Source organism: Diadema setosum, chromosome 13 (genome assembly GCF_964275005.1).
Source record: "Diadema setosum chromosome 13, eeDiaSeto1, whole genome shotgun sequence".
Taxonomy (NCBI): Eukaryota; Metazoa; Echinodermata; class Echinoidea; order Diadematoida; family Diadematidae; genus Diadema; species Diadema setosum.
The window spans coordinates 20,243,060-20,261,246 of NC_092697.1; the positions used below are offsets into that span (position 1 = coordinate 20,243,060).

Sequence of the window (18,187 nt, forward strand, 5' to 3'; positions counted from 1 at the left end):
CACGTGCGATGAGTGACGTGCGAATAGCGGTCGCGATTGGTCAAAAGTAACATAGATTACGTACTTAAATCTACAGTGATTGGATTAACACTATATGATGAATAATAAATCCACAAAACGTGTGCTACATTATTGCGACACGACATGACCGTGAACCGGTCTGAACCAGAATTTAAGGTCAAACAACTATGCGTGGAAATTTCCACAGGCTATGAAATAAGGCTGGGGGAAATCTTACTAATATTTAATACTGAATCAGTGGCAAATTAAATTGGCCAAAACAGTGCTGCTTCACACAAATTAATGAGCGGATAATTGAGCCGCTACAATATCATTGCGGAGGGTCCCATTGTAATTTTTTTGGGGACATATGGTAGATTGAATGAGGGACTGTGATAAACTACTATCGGTGCGTTCAGGTGCTCTCCTACAGCAAACTGTACCGTACCACACTTGCGCCAGAAGAGGGCTCAAACACTCCTAAAATGTACCATACAGAACTACACTGAGCCAAAAGCAGACCACTTGCGGATGTGCTCCAAAAGGGTTCCAAAAGCATACCAAAAGTTTCCATGTGGAGAAGCATATCATGCACATATGTCAGAATGCAAAGAGTTCATTCTCTTTGTGCAGGACATATGTACTAAGTAGTTTAAGCATGCCAGGTGAATGACCCTCTTGCTACAAAACTTGTGACCCCCTCTATAAATAACTAATGGGGTACACTTTCTCAACAGAATTCTCAAATGCTCCAAATCTGGAACAGTTGAGTTTGGTTCGCTTTGGTTTGCTTTAGAGCGCTCGAATACACCTGAAGAGTCTTTGCCAATACTTGATATCTTCTTTCCTCCTGTCTTTCTCATATCGCTGTGTAACAGCAACATGTGTATTAGTGTGAGACACATCAATGATCCACAAATGAAATGAAAGATTTTTATTGAAACTGTAATAATGTATGGTGCTGAGGAAAAAAAAAATGTTTAATAAATTAATGAGAGTGTTACGACCTTCCTCACCCTCACAATCAAATAATCCTCATTGCGTGTTATTGTCATGTTTTCTCCTTCTCTCTTCTTTGAGGTATCGTTAACAAGTATCTCTCCTGCAGACAGATGATTGATTTTATGTCATGCCCGTATCAAACTTACATAGCTTGTACACATCTAATTTTGACTGTGGTTTTTGTTGCATGCATTGTACTGATGTTCATCATTTTCATTATCATTGTCAAACAGGCAATTGACAACCTCCCAAACTCCAGCCAGAAATCACAAGGACCTCTTGGGGTCTTCACAATACCTTTTAAAGCATTGGTATATGAAAAGGTAATAGACTAAAAAATTCCTTGTGCATGGTATTATTGAATTTAAGTCACTTATCAGTATGATCTAATTTGTGCTATGAGTTAATCGTATTTGTCTCACCCCTAATCTCTCCCCTATTATTGTTGGGTGTGAAATGTTCATGAGAGACATTGTTTTATGTATCATTCTCTCTCTAGCAAAGCAATGCATTTTCCCATAAATCAGTATAATTTTCTGTGATTACTGATACTTCCACTGTATAATTTGTGAAGTTATTAAAATCAAAATAAGAGTGTTCATGAAAATAGAGTAACACAAAGAAAAATAAAGCAAAACAATAGAGTGAGAAATATCAATAAAATGTGTCAAAGAATCTGCACAACAGATTTTATTTATAATAAACGTTATTTGCCCAGCGATAACCAAATTCCAAGCCACTTTGCACTTTCAAATAAGAAATATGGGCAGGGTATGAGATGTTGCAAAAATATATGTGAGAACATATACATTTTGCAAAGCCTACTATTTGCAAGATCTGTAAAGGACTGAAATTTTGTATTTTAGTCGCTTTGTCTTCAAATCTCAGCTTTAAATTCTTAGACTAGATAATTACGTACAAAATCTTGTATACTGTATTTGTTCATCAGGTGGCAGTATTTCTTCGAATGTGCCTGGCGTATTCTGCTGGAACCTCCCCTAATGTATTCAAGACTGGAGAGATGATGCGGCAGGGACCCATCATGAGCACTTATGTCAATGACCTAATAGAGAGGTATGCAGGGGACCCATGTGGTCCTGTCTTAACCTACATGGGTCTCCTTCGCCAGTATGTCTCAGCCATTGGGGATGGCAGGGGCCTCTACTCTCTCCTGGAACTTGTTGCCATGGCACCAGAAAAACTTGCGCAGCAGTTCGTCAAGAAGGTTGACAGTCTCAAGGTGAGGAGCCTAAAACTTTTCGTCTGTTTTTTTGTGCTAAGAATGTGTATTTATGATTGCCATCCACTATTTGCTTATGCTGTAAATGCAATCGGGGCTGAGCAAGAGTGCAGATTTAGATCAACAGTGCATTGCGATTATATATTACAATGTGAAAAAAAAAATTGCTTGTATTTAATATGCATCCTAATGTAATACTAAAATTGGTCATCACATTCTGTTTGCACTGTCTCTTGCTCATTTCTTCTTTAAGGGACTGTAAAATTCCAAGTACATGTATGTATCTGTCTTCACACCATTACCTCTTTAATTCTCCAGAACTATAGAGTACAGGACACGTGTCACTAGTACCCACATCCTGGGCCATTCTCACTTAAGTTGTTTAATACAAGGATACAAGATACAAGGAACTTTATTGTCTGTTAAAAATACAGAAATTCATCTTCCACTGGCATAACAAAGGAAAAAAGAGCAGACAGCATGTATTGCACATATTATAATAATAGTATATACACGTGTAACAAACAGGCAGACAAAAGCGTTGAACAGACAGTGTCTTGAATAATTTGAATAAGAAATCTGTAATTCATATAAAAGATACACAAACACCCGCACGAAGGTACACATACATGCACGTACACACACGTGCACACACACACCTGAATACCCACATACACTCACACACACACACGTAAGCTGTCTAAAAATGTGACCCTGCACCACAAAACAAATAAAAAGTCATCAGAAATGAAATTTTAGTTAAGAGCATATTCTGAAAGAGCAGACTTTAAGCTTTAAAATGATGTATTACTCAAATCAAATGGACTCTCCTAGCCTATCTAGATATCGAAAAGAAAGCACACACTCAGGAAAAGTGTGAACAGAGAAAAGAGGTTCTGAAGTACAATATCTATTCAAGCGCTTAATCTTTACCAAGCCGTGCTGGCTGTGCGATGATTGGGACAAAAAACAAGATGTAAACCACCGGAGTAAGAACAATGAAGGGATTTTCAGATTAAACTGATATTAAGCATGCCTTATTAACACATCCTGACCTTAATTGATTTTAACTTTCAAAGCACATTGTAGTAGTATCATCCTTTCAAAAGTTATAGGAGTTGAAAGTGAAGAGTGTGTACAAGGTTTGTAAGAAATGAAAAGGGGACTCTATAAGACACACTTAATCACACTATTTTGCCAAAAAAATGTCCGAAATAAACTGTTAAAAAACACATTTTCCTGCCCGTTTCATGATCCCAAATTTTAGCATAATGTAGAAGATGACTTGCTCTTTTAGAAAATATGAAAAAGTCAAAATTGGCTCGGTTGACCCATTTCACCTATTTTCAGTCCTCACACAAAGTCAGTGTGTGCGACTTTTTGTTCGTTTTGTGATGCCTGGTCACAAATACCCTTGGAGACCCTAGTCACACATTTCCTCAGTTCCTGAATATCATCCAGTTAACTTCTCGTCCCTCCCCCCATCTCCCCCATCTCCCCTGTAAGTTATGATGAAAAGTAGATGAAAGGGGAAAAGTCATGTCATAGAGAGAAGTAAGGAAAAGAAGAAAGGTAGAAGATATTGACTGGTAGAGATGAGGAGGGGCACTAAAAAGCACCTGACCAAAAAAAAAAAAAAACCTGACCAAGAAAAAAAACCAAAACACCAACATAAAAAAAAAAAAAAATTGACTTAAGACTTCAGAAAAAATCGTACACAACACCAGTGAATTATACAAGATATAATAACAAACATACACGTATAAATAAACCATGTCTTCCTCCGAAACCACTTGTCCAAACTACTGACCATGACAGCACACCCCCCCCCCCCCCCCCAGGTGCTTGGCCAGCACAAAACAGCACACAGTGCTGCCCTGCTCAAGTTACACAGAGAGAGCTGCGAAGGGCAGGCGAATATCAACAAAAATGACAAAATCCAACCAAACTAGCACAAGGATTCTGAAGAGTTGTGAACTGTTTGTGAATGTTGTTTTTATATTAGTTCAGCGGTGACTTTTTTCTTTTTTATTAAAATTTCTTGCAAGCATCTCCCACATACTGGGTTGTGATTTGCACCTGAAAATGTCTGGAAAGCCTCTCCATGTTTGCAAAATCTTTGTGAAACCCCAAACAGATCAAGACAGTTTGGAGAATGTCTCACATATATTTCACTATATATTTGTGACCAGGCATCACAAAACGAACAAAAACACAGTGCTGCCCTGCTCAAGTTACACAGAGAGAGCTGCGAAGGGCAGGTGAATATCAACAAAAATGACAAAATCCAACCAAACTAGCACAAGGATTCAGAAGAGTTGTGAATGTTGTTTTTATATTAGTTCAGCGGTGACTTTTTTCTTTTTTATTAAAATTTCTTGCAAGCATCTCCCACATACTGGGTTGTGATTTGCACCTGAAAATGTCTGGAAAGCCTCTCCATGTTTGCAAAATCTTTGTGAAACCCCAAACAGATCAAGACAGTTTGGAGAATGTCTCACATATATTTCACTATATATTTGTGACCAGGCATCACAAAACGAACAAAAACACAGTGCTGCCCTGCTCAAGTTACACAGAGAGAGCTGCGAAGGGCAGGTGAATATCAACAAAAATGACAAAATCCAACCAAACTAGCACAAGGATTCAGAAGAGTTGTGAATGTTGTTTTTATATTAGTTCAGCGGTGACTTTTTTCTTTTTTATTAAAATTTCTTGCAAGCATCTCCCACATACTGGGTTGTGATTTGCACCTGAAAATGTCTGGAAAGCCTCTCCATGTTTGCAAAATCTTTGTGAAACCCCAAACAGATCAAGACAGTTTGGAGAATGTCTCACATATATTTCACAAAAACTTGCAAAGCTCTTCGGATCATTTTACGACATATCTGCAAGCTGTTTGCATACTTTTCAAACACTCTCACCAATGTTTGGTCCATATTTAGGGGCAGATCCACACGATGTGACATCTGACCTCTATGAAGCACATTGCCAACGTGTCTGACTTCATAATGTCTTCATTTCATTAATTAGATTTTCTACAAATTGGGATTGTAACAGACGTCTATACACTTCCAACAATCCTAAAATATCAACAATTTTGAAAAAAAAAAAACAATTAGAGAATAAAATCTGTAATCAAATTCATAGATACACTTAAAATGACTCTAGAGTACAGAGTATGCCAAAAATATATTTGAAAATCAAGGTAATGTGTTCGAAGAACCTAAAAAAAATAGATGCATGTGGGGGTAGAGCCTTTTAAAAGAAGTCGGCACAAACACACACACAAGTGTTGCATGCATGAACCAACAAACAGCAGAGAGGAACGAAGGGGAGAGAAAGGAAAGAAAAAAGAGAACAAATTTGACTTCAACTTAAGACAGCTACGCAATAGAGGAGAGAATACTGGATGATCTTTGATCATGTAAACAATAGCTTTATTCGTGTTGGTCAACAGTAGTACCAGTCCCAGATATAATGCAATAGACACTAGGTGGAGCTATTGCGCTTTAACCACCAGTATTATATATATGTCTACATAACAATACACTGGTGTAATCACTTTTTTCTTTCTTTAACTCAAAATAATAAATGAAATGATTCAACTTCGTTTAAAACGTCAATACGAATCCAGCAAGGTATGACCACTTGTATATACTCAAACATCCTGACAAAATTTGACTAAGGCTGCTTGACAAATAAAACTAAACTCTTTCACAATGTAACACTTTCTCCTATAAACATAATGATCTGTTTGAGCTAACTCCAGACAAAAAGGAACATCTACAGCTGTATGGCCTTGTATCACATCCTCTTCCAAAAATAAAAGCAACATATGTCGTCGCTACACATATCAACAGAAACCTAACTTATGAACTTGCCTTCTGTATCATGCAGCTAAAAACTTATACAATCTGCATGTTAACAAAACAATATATTCAAAACCTTGCAGTAACCCATCTGCTTACTGCATCTTTTCTGTCTTGTATGGTAAGGTAACGAAAAACTTTGGCATGTTGGCGAGACAATATCTAAAATCTTGCAGTAACCCATCTGCTTGCTATATCTTACAGACTTGAGCAATAGGTTGAAACTGTAACAAAACAGTTAAGGTATCACTGACACAGGGCATGTGATGCTGGTAAATGGAAACTGGAAAACCTGACTAATATGAAATATTGAGACATGCTGAAGTATGTATACATATACAGCTGTATGTAAAATTAATACGAATGAGGTACATTGTACATACAACATAGCAGTCAGCATACACAACGGCTAATGTGTGATGAAATGTAAACTGTCTGCAGAACAGATGCTATAAAAACCGCACTGTAGTCCATGATGTTGATGGAGGGCATATAATGTATCACATGCAAGTTATGTCAAGCATCCAGAAGGCCCTTATCTTGTCTGAGCATAGTGACAATACAGATTGGTGGATTAACAAAATTTTCGCCTATATGCACGTACATGTATAATACCAACTCCAACAACAACAACAACAAAACACCTATAATGCATTACTACACATGAGACAAGGTATGTATTACCATGCTGCTGTTCAAAGAGCCTAGCATACAGCAGCATTATTGATCGTTTGAAACTAGATAGCAGAGGGATACCGTAATATGTACCCTACGAAGTAATAACTAATAGAGCATAGATCTATTTGAGGACATAATGAGATAAGGTGGAATACGGTGGCTGTGTTGAGGATATCGCCTGTTAGGGGAGGGCATAGTTAGAGTACTGGACGGCACTGAGGGAGCTGCCAGAGATACAGGTTTATCATGTGGAGTGGAAAGCTCGTGTGGGATATCAGGAGGTTCGGTGGGTCTGGGTTCAGGGGGCACTGTCATGACATCAGGGGAATTCAAAGGGGGTATACAGTCATTAGATGCTGTCGAGAGATCAGGAGGATCTGGTATGGAATGGGAATGGTCCGTCGTCAAGGTGAGGGGCTGAGCACTCTCGTCATCACACTCCTGAGGCTGATACTGCTGCGAAGGTAGAGGAGGAAAGTCTGAAGGAACTTTCAGACAATCGGAATGTCGCACACGGTATGAAGTGGAACGTAATTGGTTGCCGACAAACTTGCAGATATTGCACCATTCATTCTCAACAGTACAAACGAGGTAGCGGTGTCGAGACTGGGTCTTGGATCGATCTGTTCGAAGATAGACGAGATCACCAACCTGAATGTCAGTGTCTGGCAAGGGGGATGGACGTGTGGGAGCCTTCGACTTGACACTAGGACCATGATTAGCAAGACGTCTGTTGTGCTGAGCTGTTATGACATCTTTGTCATTCACAGGAATTTGCTCACTGGTGAATTGATCACGTTGAGTCCACAATTCCCGAGCAGAGAGGCCATTACCACAAAGTCGACTGTTGAGGCGGTTTGTAGCCAAGGCGAGTGCAAGGGGGTAACCGGGCCACCATGGGAGTCGTCACGAAGTAGTTCATTTTCTAGCACGCGAACAGCGTTTTCAGAGACAGGATTCTTGTTCACATTTTTGGCATGACCGAGCTATATCGTAATCCCCTGCCTATGGAGTACCTGATCATCTCAGAGGGCTACAAAACCTGGGGCTGGATCTGCAAGGGGACCCTCTAGTGGCCGAAGAGGTGGGCATACTGTAGCTGGAGTAGAGCATCATGCAGGGTCTCTGTGCGTTCATATTGGATCAGGAGACTTGATGTGTATGATGTGACAGTCTCTCTGAGGACAAATATGAGCTGACGAGCACGCTTTATGACATCTGCCCCAAAGGATACACCCACCACGCTTTTCGGATCACATGTGGTCTGGGGTGTTGCAGCATAGGGGACATTCCGAAGCGAAAGACATCCATGGCACCCCAGGGTGACTTCTTGAATAGCTGCATCTAGGTCCAAGGCAAAGAAATAGCGAGACACCACCTGTCTGAGCTGGTGTGGGGTAGGGTGAGTCAGTTGGAGATGGAGAGCAGTAAGGATACCAGGAAGCACCTTGCGGGGAATGACAGTACGCTCTTGACATGGCTGAAATGCATGTTCCTGTCGGACGACAAGAAGGCCATCCCCAGCTATAGTAGCAACCTGAAGATAGCGCTTCACATCACAAATATCCGTCAGCTTCTTTGATGGGTGGGTACCCTGCTTGAGGTGAGCATGCATACGGCGGAGGTCTGGACACGCTGTCTGAACCCGACCCCATGCATTGCGGGATGTAAATGGAATCCATGTACAGCCAGAAAGAACATCTTCTATGGTACTGCGATGAACAGCAGCACCCTCCAACTGGGTGATAAACCAGCAAACTTGACACTTGGACTCATGGCAAGGAGGAGCGTTTCTACTGGCAAAGTCTGCAGGGACATTTGCAGAGCCAGCCAGATGGCGAATAGACATCTGGTATCGGCTCACAGTTGTTAGGAATGTGGAAACCCTTGGACTAGCTGAAAATTCTCCACGACACAGCTTTTCATATGCCTGAACACATGGTTTGCTGTCAGAGAGGATGCACACAGGGTGATGTGATTGAATGATATATGGGCTGAAATGTTTGGTGGCAGTGGCAATAGACAGCTCCTCAACCTCACAGGGGAGCCAGGTAACCTGGCGACCATGCAGCTCAACACTAAAGACGCCAGCGACAAGAGGCTTCTGATCTCGTGTCACGTACATTGTTGCACCGAGGCCATGTTTTTTGACAGACCCATCTGTGACAATCCACAACTGGTCAGAGGGGCGTGGGAGTGTGATGGTGCCTGAGGACTGAATGGCAGACTGAGCCTTGGTGAAGGCATCATGCAACTCATCCGTCCAGTGGATACGGTCTTGTGATTTGAATCCAGCAATGGAATCATCAAGGGGGCTCAAGTATGCAGCACAACTAGGGAACACACGAGCAATCATCTTGTACGCACCAATGAAAGATCTCATGCCTTTCACTGTAGTGGGAGGAGAGCAGATTAACAATGTTGTCATCCTGTGTGGACTTGCGCGAAGGGTTCCTTCCGACCAGATCCACCCTAGGATAGTGGTAGTCTTGGGACATACTGTGGTCTTGGGTGGGGATAGGTGGCGGCCATTGGCAGCAAGGGCCTGTAGCACCCAAGACCAATTCTGCAACAAGGCTTGCGGTGTGTCAGCACCACAGTACAAGTCATCTGCCAACTTGACAACGATACCTTCAACCAACAAGTCCCCAAGTACTCGACACATCAATTCCTCCAAGGCAGTATTAGAACCTGGCATTCCCATTGCACAACGGGTATAGACATGAATACCTCGGAATGGTGTGGCCACACCACAGTATTTCATTGACTCAAGGGAGAGAGGTATTTGGCAGAAAGCACTGGTAAGGTCGGATGCGACAAGGTACTTCCACTGACCAATCTTACATAATGTGGAATCAACATCTGTGAAGACTGAAGGCTGGGGCTTGGAATAGTGACCCACATCAGCAAAGGCTGTGACCAACCGGTGACCGCCATTGGGGTTTCTTGACCAGGAAAGACAGGTTGACTTATTCGACAGTAACGCCAATATCCTCAGGCCGTGCAAAAATGCCAAGTTCTTCGAGGTCATCAAGCTTGTCACGGGAATACAAAGGGAGTCAGCCCTTGCGCTGAGGCGGTTGCACTGGGCCCATGTTCACAACAGCCTGGAATGGTTCGGAAGCACCATTATAGCCCTTGAATGATGAAGCGAACACAGCTCCATCATATTTGGCATGGAGTGCCTGGAAGGCACTCCTTGTCTGAGAGGGAAGAACCCCGTCTGGATCAACAGCCACTGACTCAAAAGATTGGCTTGTGGATCGATTCCCAGGAGGCTGGGCAGATGGTGCCTGCTGATCAGACATAGGTGCTTGCAACTGCCCTGCATCTTCCATGCCCATGGGGTTGACCTGGCACAAATGTGAATGGCGGCGAATAACGCAGGGAGCTTCAGATAGATTTGGAATGCAGATCCTACCTGCTATGCTGGGGACCACTTGGGGAACTGGGAAGCATTCCTGCAAGGGGAAGGTGGGGGGGGGGGGAGTTTGTGCGAGGTTCTACAGCAAGGATCTCATCGGACTCAACTGGGAAGGCAACTCGAGTTCAAGGAACTCCTCTGGCCAGAGAGTTGTGGTTGTCGCAGGAGCATGGAGAACGTGTGCACGTCGCACAGCATGACCAACTTTGGACTTAACAGAGGAACCATACAAGTACATTGTGCCATCATCCAACATAATCTGGTGCTTAGCGGGTCAAAGGGCTACATCATTGCGCTCCATAAATGGAGTCCCAGCAAGGACCTCAACATCTAAATTCTCCACAACTAAGCCCTCAAAATGGAAGACATGTTTATCACAAGAAAAGTGAGACGAGTTTCACAAACAACTTCCAAGGGGGATGAGCCATCAGCTTGGCGAGCTGACTGGGATGTAGGAGTCACAGTACAACTGAGGACATGTGCTGTGGAGGCACGCAGCATGTTCCCTGTAGCACCACTATCAACTGTGATACGGACAGCATGATGATTGTAAAGGCATCAAAGTAAGGGGACTAATGCACTTGCACACGGAGTGTAGTGGAGGGTTCCTCACCATCTAAACCAGACTGGGTACCTGGGTCAACCTGAACATCATGGGGGTCAATGCTATCAGCAAGTATCTCATCACTGTCAAAAATCTTTGCGACTTGACGTGCTTTAGCCATGTACTGCCTATCAGAGTCAGGGAGATAGGGACACACACTGAGGAAGTGACTGCTAGGGCGACCAGCCTGAAGGCAGAGGGGGCATGACTTAGCAGGCTTGGCACAGGATCGACTTTGAAATTGTGGTTGGGGACACCTTGGAGTAGACTGACTACGACTGCGCAGGGGAAAGACAGCAACACGCATGGCTCTAGAACATTCAACTGACTCGAGGAGACTGGTAAGGGCATGAGAATCTCATGCTTAAGAGAAGCAAGGGTACGTGACGGGAGATCTGTACCATATCTTTGTTTGAATATTTGTGGGAGATCCGGATGTAACAACTGAAGCAAATGCAGCACTATGAGGTTTTCGATAGTTGGCGTAAGCTCTTCATCTTCCTTGGTGGGCTCACCGTTGTGAGTGATTCTTCCACCTGAGGTCAAAAGGTCATCTTCTACAAAGGCAAGTATCCTTTGATACAGGTCTTCAGGTCATTCATCGGTTTCGAACTTGATGTCAGAAAAATCAATGAAATGAGCTCCTGTCGACTGAAAGCCATAGTGAAGGCGAATTGTTGACCAAATGTCATTGAGTGAGGTAGAATTGCGCACTATTAGAAATTTGCAACCTGGCCAAGCATGAGATCAAGCATGACAGCCTTTTGTTGAGCCGTCTTGCGAGATTCTGAGGGGACAGAGCTAGTGTCATCAAGAAAACCTCTATTAGGATTTGCCTTTGTCTTCTTTGACCATGTCACTGACTCACCGAGAAAAGGTGCAAAGTTGGGATCTAGGTTTAGAGTGTACAGGAGATTCTGTCTCCAACTTTCAAATGAGGTGATAGTCTCTATCCTGCCCAGACACCATTGTTTGGGCACCTTGAGCATAACACATGCCATTTTAGAGGTGTGGGACTGTACACTACTGGCCAACTAAGTGATAACGATGAGTCCTTGTAAAAACTTACGTTTACAGTGGACCTGGCTGTCTTATTTCCAGCAAAACTCCTCCCAGAGTTTGGCAAGATTTCACTTGAGCTGTGGGTAGTGATCCAGCGCTGCCACCAGGCAATAGAGGAGACAATACTGGATGATCTTTGATCATGTAAACAATAGCTTTATTCATGTTGATCAACAGTAGTGCCAGTCCCATAATGCAATAGACACTAGGTGGCGCTATTGCGTTTAACCACTAGTAGTATATATCGTCTGTTGAGAATGAGAAGGGCGTTAAGTGGTCTTGAACACTATGGGTTTAGTGACAACTTAACGCCCTTATCATTCTCAACCGACGATATGTCTACATAACAATACACTGGTGTTATCAATTCTCTTTGGAAACAATGGGGCTGTGATCATTGGAAAATCTGTTTTATTCACATTTAAGTGATGTGTTCTTTGTGTATGTGACTGGCCATAGTTCTGTAATGGTACATACAGCATTCGCACATTATGTCATGAGAACTACGCACAAACTGTGCAAGACTGTGGTTTACGGCTGCATTATTGGAATGCATTCAGAGAAAAACTTTTCCAAATGTTGCATGACATTGCTATTTTTTTTTACATTGGCGTCCTTCACAATTGTTTGCACCCTCAGTAAATTGATCCCCTTTCAGTCCTCTGCTTGTATTTATTAACTTTTTGATTATGGACCCAGTAGTGTGGGGACTCGTGGGTGGTTCCATTGGGGTACATACGACAGGTATGAATGACACCGGTCAGCGAATATGTGCATCGAAGCGTAAGCTCATTGGTAGTAGTCAACTCCAGTCAAGATTCTGCAGGGTCTGTGTGTGTACTTACATAGAGATCAGTGATAAAGTTGTGCACAATTCATTACGAGGATTCTCAAATATATCTGAATGGGGCCAACATTCAATTCCCACTCCATGAATCCCCTTGCTACATAGTCTTTAGCTTTCCTCAGTGATAAAATAGTCTTGTGGATGTGCACAATGTGCAACTTGGTCTGACCTTTCTTTTTTCCTGTGCAACGTTATATATGAACAATGCAAACTTCTACTTACTGGATCTGGGTATTATAGTTTCATCAGCAAAAGGTCCTCAGGAGACACGTCTGCACTAACTAATAGGGAGTTTTCGATTGGGCGAACGAGAGGGACGTGCCGCCGAGCGCAACCGTACGTCAAGGCGTCACGTCTGTACGTTGACCCGCTGCTAAAACACATTTCGATTTCGGGCGCCAGCGTCACGTCTCGTGGCGTGTGCAGGAGGCAGCCTGTGCCTTTGCGTGCATATATGCGGAATTTGTGACTCGTTTCTGTACTTGTAATATTTATTTTGTCTTTGACTAGATGCGTATCCTGGGAGGAATTATGTGGATTTTAAAACATGATGCATGGTACGACTACTAGGCAAAATAATGCACTGCTGCACTAGCTAGGCCAAAGGGCACCAAGATCTGTTTGCGTACAGCATTACGTGTAAATGGATGTGTGGGACTACGGTAGGCAGTTGCAAAGTGCGAAACAGTGAAAACGGGCAAATAAAGTAGGTACCAGATGCTGTAGTTTGTATGGCAGCGCTGCTGCTGTGACGTATCAAGATCATAAGCTTGACTTGGACCTAAATGTTTCCAAAGATAGACCGTGTTCACTTAATAATAAAGTCATTTAGTTGGATATCAATGAGCCCATTTTTAAATCTTGTACAACTGACCAGGAAAACTTCCTCATTCGCTATGCTCTTGTCTAACCACGATTTTGTACCACAGAAAAAAAAAATCTGTTTTTTTATCATCAGTGAGGACTGATAAATTGCCTTCATGCTTTAGACGTGTAACCCTAGCAATTATTTAATACAAATCTTACATGCGTTTTCTTTTTCTGTTTGCTTGGTTTTTTCCTTCTCACTTTCTTATCTCCTCGTAAACTAAATTTGAGGTCTCAGTTTTAAAAATGGTCAACTCACTGTCACTATCCAAAATTTGAAATGAATTCTCAGTGGAGATCAGCACCTCCCTCAGTGAACAATAAACACTAGAAATTTGACTCACTGCAAAATGGACAGATCCAGTTACAACTGGAATTCAAGGGTGAAGTGTAGAAATCGTCAGCAACAACAAGCAAGGTGAAGCCATTTATTGCAGCTATCACATTGCACTGCATGGTGGTGTAGAAACACATTGCCATCACACACACTACATGGGGCACAATGGGTAAAGCAGTTCCAATTAAGGCACAGAGTTAGCAGTGATGTTACTTGCTTCCACAGACTTGATACCAGCACACTTCTGTTGAAAATATGCTCGACAATCAAAACTAGGAGTTTGGATTTCCAAGTCCTAGTTTCTTGCATGTTTGACAAGATACTTTTTGCATCTCACTGTCAAACTACCAGTAGATGGTACTGACAGATTCACAGGCCCAGGGTTCACTTGCACATCCCCAGCACAAATGATCAATCCCAGAAATAAAGTTTTTGAATCAACAACTTGGCATCGATTATCGGACTGTATCCCAAAATGAGCATTCCTGAGGTAGGCTGGTTTGGAAGTCATCTTTCATGTAATGATGGATTCAAAAGTACTTACGGGTAGCAATCCCAGTCCCCGTTTCTCAGTTACCAGATCAAAACAGCTTGAACATGGAGAGAGGGAGGTACTGGCTTAACTTGACATAGGTGCACCCAGAAGATGAACTATCAATCTTGCAGTCACAAATATAAGCAGAGCGTTACTGAAGGTTATATGGTGTCTTGAAGAGGCCATGATATCCCATCCAATACCTAAGGACACAATATTCCATAATGGGGGCATAAGGTCCAGAGGTCAGGCAAACCCAGCCAAAAATGGAAAGAGACTAAAATGACAAGCCTCACAAGGCGGACAAGATGGGTAAAAGCCATAAAACAATGTAAAACCCAGCAGATGTAAAATAGATGCTCATATGAAAACTAAAATGACAATTGCATGCCACAAAAACTTCAAAACACAAAAAAATTAAAAGACTTAAAGACCAAGAAAGAGGACAAAGGTTCTGTTGTGTCAGTAGCATTACTCTGCATAGCTATACTTTATTGCAATGTATCCAAAGCCATTGCTGACAGGATGAAAAATCAATAAAAATATAGCCAAATATACATTGACCTCCCGCAAAACGTAGCAAATCAAACAAATCATGGTTGATGGGTAAAAAAATGAAGATGACATATATCTTAAATGACAAAGCGATGTTTTAGCCAGCCACAAGACCATTAAAAATTCATGTCCTGTCACATGCAACAGCATCTTCTCTTACTAACATATTCCAACATTTTGTAACTCTTAAACTGTACATCCCTTAGTTTCAATACTCCATCTATAATAATTGCAAATGATAACAAACTGAAATTTTTACTTCACATATCTCAGTGTTGTATCATAATACACAAAATTCTGCTCTGGAATCAGCAACCAGCATGACCCATCTTGTGTTGTCATCCTTCATCATGGTCATGACTTTTAATGAGGTCAGCGCTTTCTAAAGAAGTCATCTATGACAACCTTCTGTTATTACTTGATGATCTGAAAAGTCTGCTGCAAGCTTGCGCTGCAACAACCTACCCACAACCTTTTTAGCTGAGCCCTTGGTGCAAATATGCAACATGTACAATATCTGCAGCAACTCATTTTCTACAGTAACCTTACCTGTTTGAAAATTGCATCTGTATTGTAACCTTTGGCATCCTTTTTGCGTCCCATGGGAAAAGCTGACACTGCATTCTTTCAAAGTGGCTTTGTGAGAGAGACACCATGATGAGCTGGTACTTCTTTTTAATAGCATTGAACAAGTCTTGTCTGCCACCACCTCTCAACTTTAAGCACCATGGTCCCCTGATAGATTATATGCGTTGCAAATAAAGATCTCAAAAAAGGGGGAGGTGAGATGTTCTATGACTTCAAAATATGCAAAGATTTGTCAAAATTTCAAGTTTTTCATATGTTTGGGAATATTTTTTTTTTTCTGAAGCACAGTTGTTGGGCACTTGTTCCAAGTTTACCCAAAGGTATCAAAAAAATACATGATACATGATACAAATGGATGAAATAAAAAAAAAAATGTTAATGTCAGTGGATGCGTACTGTATATTTAGTATGACGCAAAATATATCAACAAAGGATTGTTCAAGTGAAACAACAAAGTTTGACATCCTGCTTTTAACCCATAATCTTTCTTTTTCATGTCATATTGATTTCAAAGTTGATTTTCACAACACCATACAGTACATGTACATATTTGGTTGTTAGGTTCTTGTAGTGTATTGATAGGATCTTGTAAAGAAAGTGAAATAAATCATATGCAGGTACCATTGTAAAGCTTAAAAATTCTTAGGAGCAAAAGATGCAAAAATTAGAAAACAGTGCTTAGTGACTGTGTATGAATGCTTATATTGTGATGAGTCATACATGTATATGCACTGCAAATGCCTAAATAGCCCAGGTGCAGTTTTACATCACCTCAGCCTTCAGCCTTGATGAAATGGATTTGTATGAGGATTATTAATGCATTTATAGTGGATATAGTATAGTACAGTCCATGAAAAATCATACACCAAATGATGTATCAAGTGGAATAAAGCTGAAAGAACTAATGTCACATGGTATTACAGCACAAATAATGCCAATTATGTTATAAAGTAAACCATTAACTCTATGTGTGTTATGTGTATGTATCTCCTCAAGATGTTGCTACACTCTGATGATGAAGCAGTGCGTTTCTATGCTGGCCAACTCATGGCAGTTGTGCTGTGTTACACCCCACCCAGTGTAGTGATTGACACTATTACACAGTTAACAATGAAGCTTGACACAGAGGTTAGTAATAATGACATTACATTCTTGTAAATACAACTGCATGTATACTAGTAAAGACAGTTTATTACTTTGATAGAGCATATGACATATTGCAATGTACTTTTTTTCATATGTTATTTCATGGCAGCTTATCCACTGAAGATAATGATAGCACGATATGCCTTAGACCATACATGCTTGTATCGTACAACATGACCTTGCGCTATAACAACATGCATTTGACTGCATGATTTTGGCTATTACATCATCTTCTTTTATGATAGCAAATCAAAATTAGCATCTGTTAAAATGCTATATTTGTCAGCAATTGTTATGTTCTTAATTTACTCCACAAACATATTTATTGTAAATGCAATAATAAGTTATGTGTTTATTCCAGCATTACAAAATAATATCATAATGTAAGTGCATGTTGTTTGGTGTTCATATCTATGTTTTTGTGTATCTTTAATGCTGTCCAGTCCACAGAAATCTCACAGGCCATGATCTGGGCTCTTGGCTATATCATTGGCCGGCAAATACAGAAGGAGGTCCTTGCCAACAAGGACACATTCACCAAGCTGACAGACACACAAAATATGATGGAAGGAAATGTGTATAGGAGAGCTACTGAGGCAATTGGTTAGTATATTTAGTCCTTATAGTGTATCTTCAAATCTCAAGTAAACACTACAAATGATAGAATTGCACTAATTAATACAGTAGGCCTTCTTGGGCCACATGACTGGCTTTACTATTATAGATCCATTGCAATGGCCCCTGCTTAGTTGGAAGGGGTGGGGAGACAAACTTTTCATGAGGAAAAAAAAAGTGTCTTCTGAAGGTAAAGGTCAGCTCTTGCCTTTATTTATGTGGGTTTCAGGATGGCTCCTCAGTGTGTAACTCCTGTCCTCATCAGGCTGTTTGAGCCTTCTTTCTAAAACATCCTCCTCCCAAACCTCCTGTTTTCTGCTAGAGTCTCCCACCAGTCCTGCAAACCCTTACCACGGCTCCTTTCAAACCTCTGCATCAGGCTCCCCATACCACTTCACTCTTGAGACGATTTTGCTAATTATTTTAACCTCCAGGCAACATTGCAGCATGATTCATGCTCTGTCTTTAGATCAGGATAATTTATGATGGGTGAATGTGACCATTCTCCTTGTCCCAAGGCCTCCTTTCTAGTAAAGAATTGGGGGGGGGGGGGGGGTGTACCACTTCACCAGGATAATGCACCCTGCCCTAGCAATTAATGAATGAAGTAGGATCTTCTACGTGCGTGGGTTGTGGCTCTATCACGCACGTAACTTCATTTTACGTCCTATCGGAGGGACAGTGATAACATTGAACAGGAATTTAATATCATCATGCAATGTTCGTTTCATTTGATATGATGTTAAAATTTGAAATCACTTTTTTCATAGCGAAATAGTTTGTATGGGATATCATATGATGTTAAAAAACATGGG

At 41.3% G+C, this 18,187-nt stretch overlaps 1 protein-coding gene across 1 annotated transcript in view; it reads left to right on the forward strand.

Moving 5' to 3' along the window:
• Positions 1 to 18,187, forward strand: part of LOC140236470 (uncharacterized) — a 180,883-nt gene that overhangs the window by 133,900 nt on the left and 28,796 nt on the right. Inside the window, exons 25-28 of the mRNA XM_072316394.1 lie at positions 1,236 to 1,325; positions 1,952 to 2,242; positions 16,608 to 16,739; positions 17,201 to 17,360. Of these exons, the coding sequence (XP_072172495.1) occupies positions 1,236 to 1,325; positions 1,952 to 2,242; positions 16,608 to 16,739; positions 17,201 to 17,360 (673 nt within the window). The remainder of the gene's footprint in view (positions 1 to 1,235; positions 1,326 to 1,951; positions 2,243 to 16,607; positions 16,740 to 17,200; positions 17,361 to 18,187) is intronic.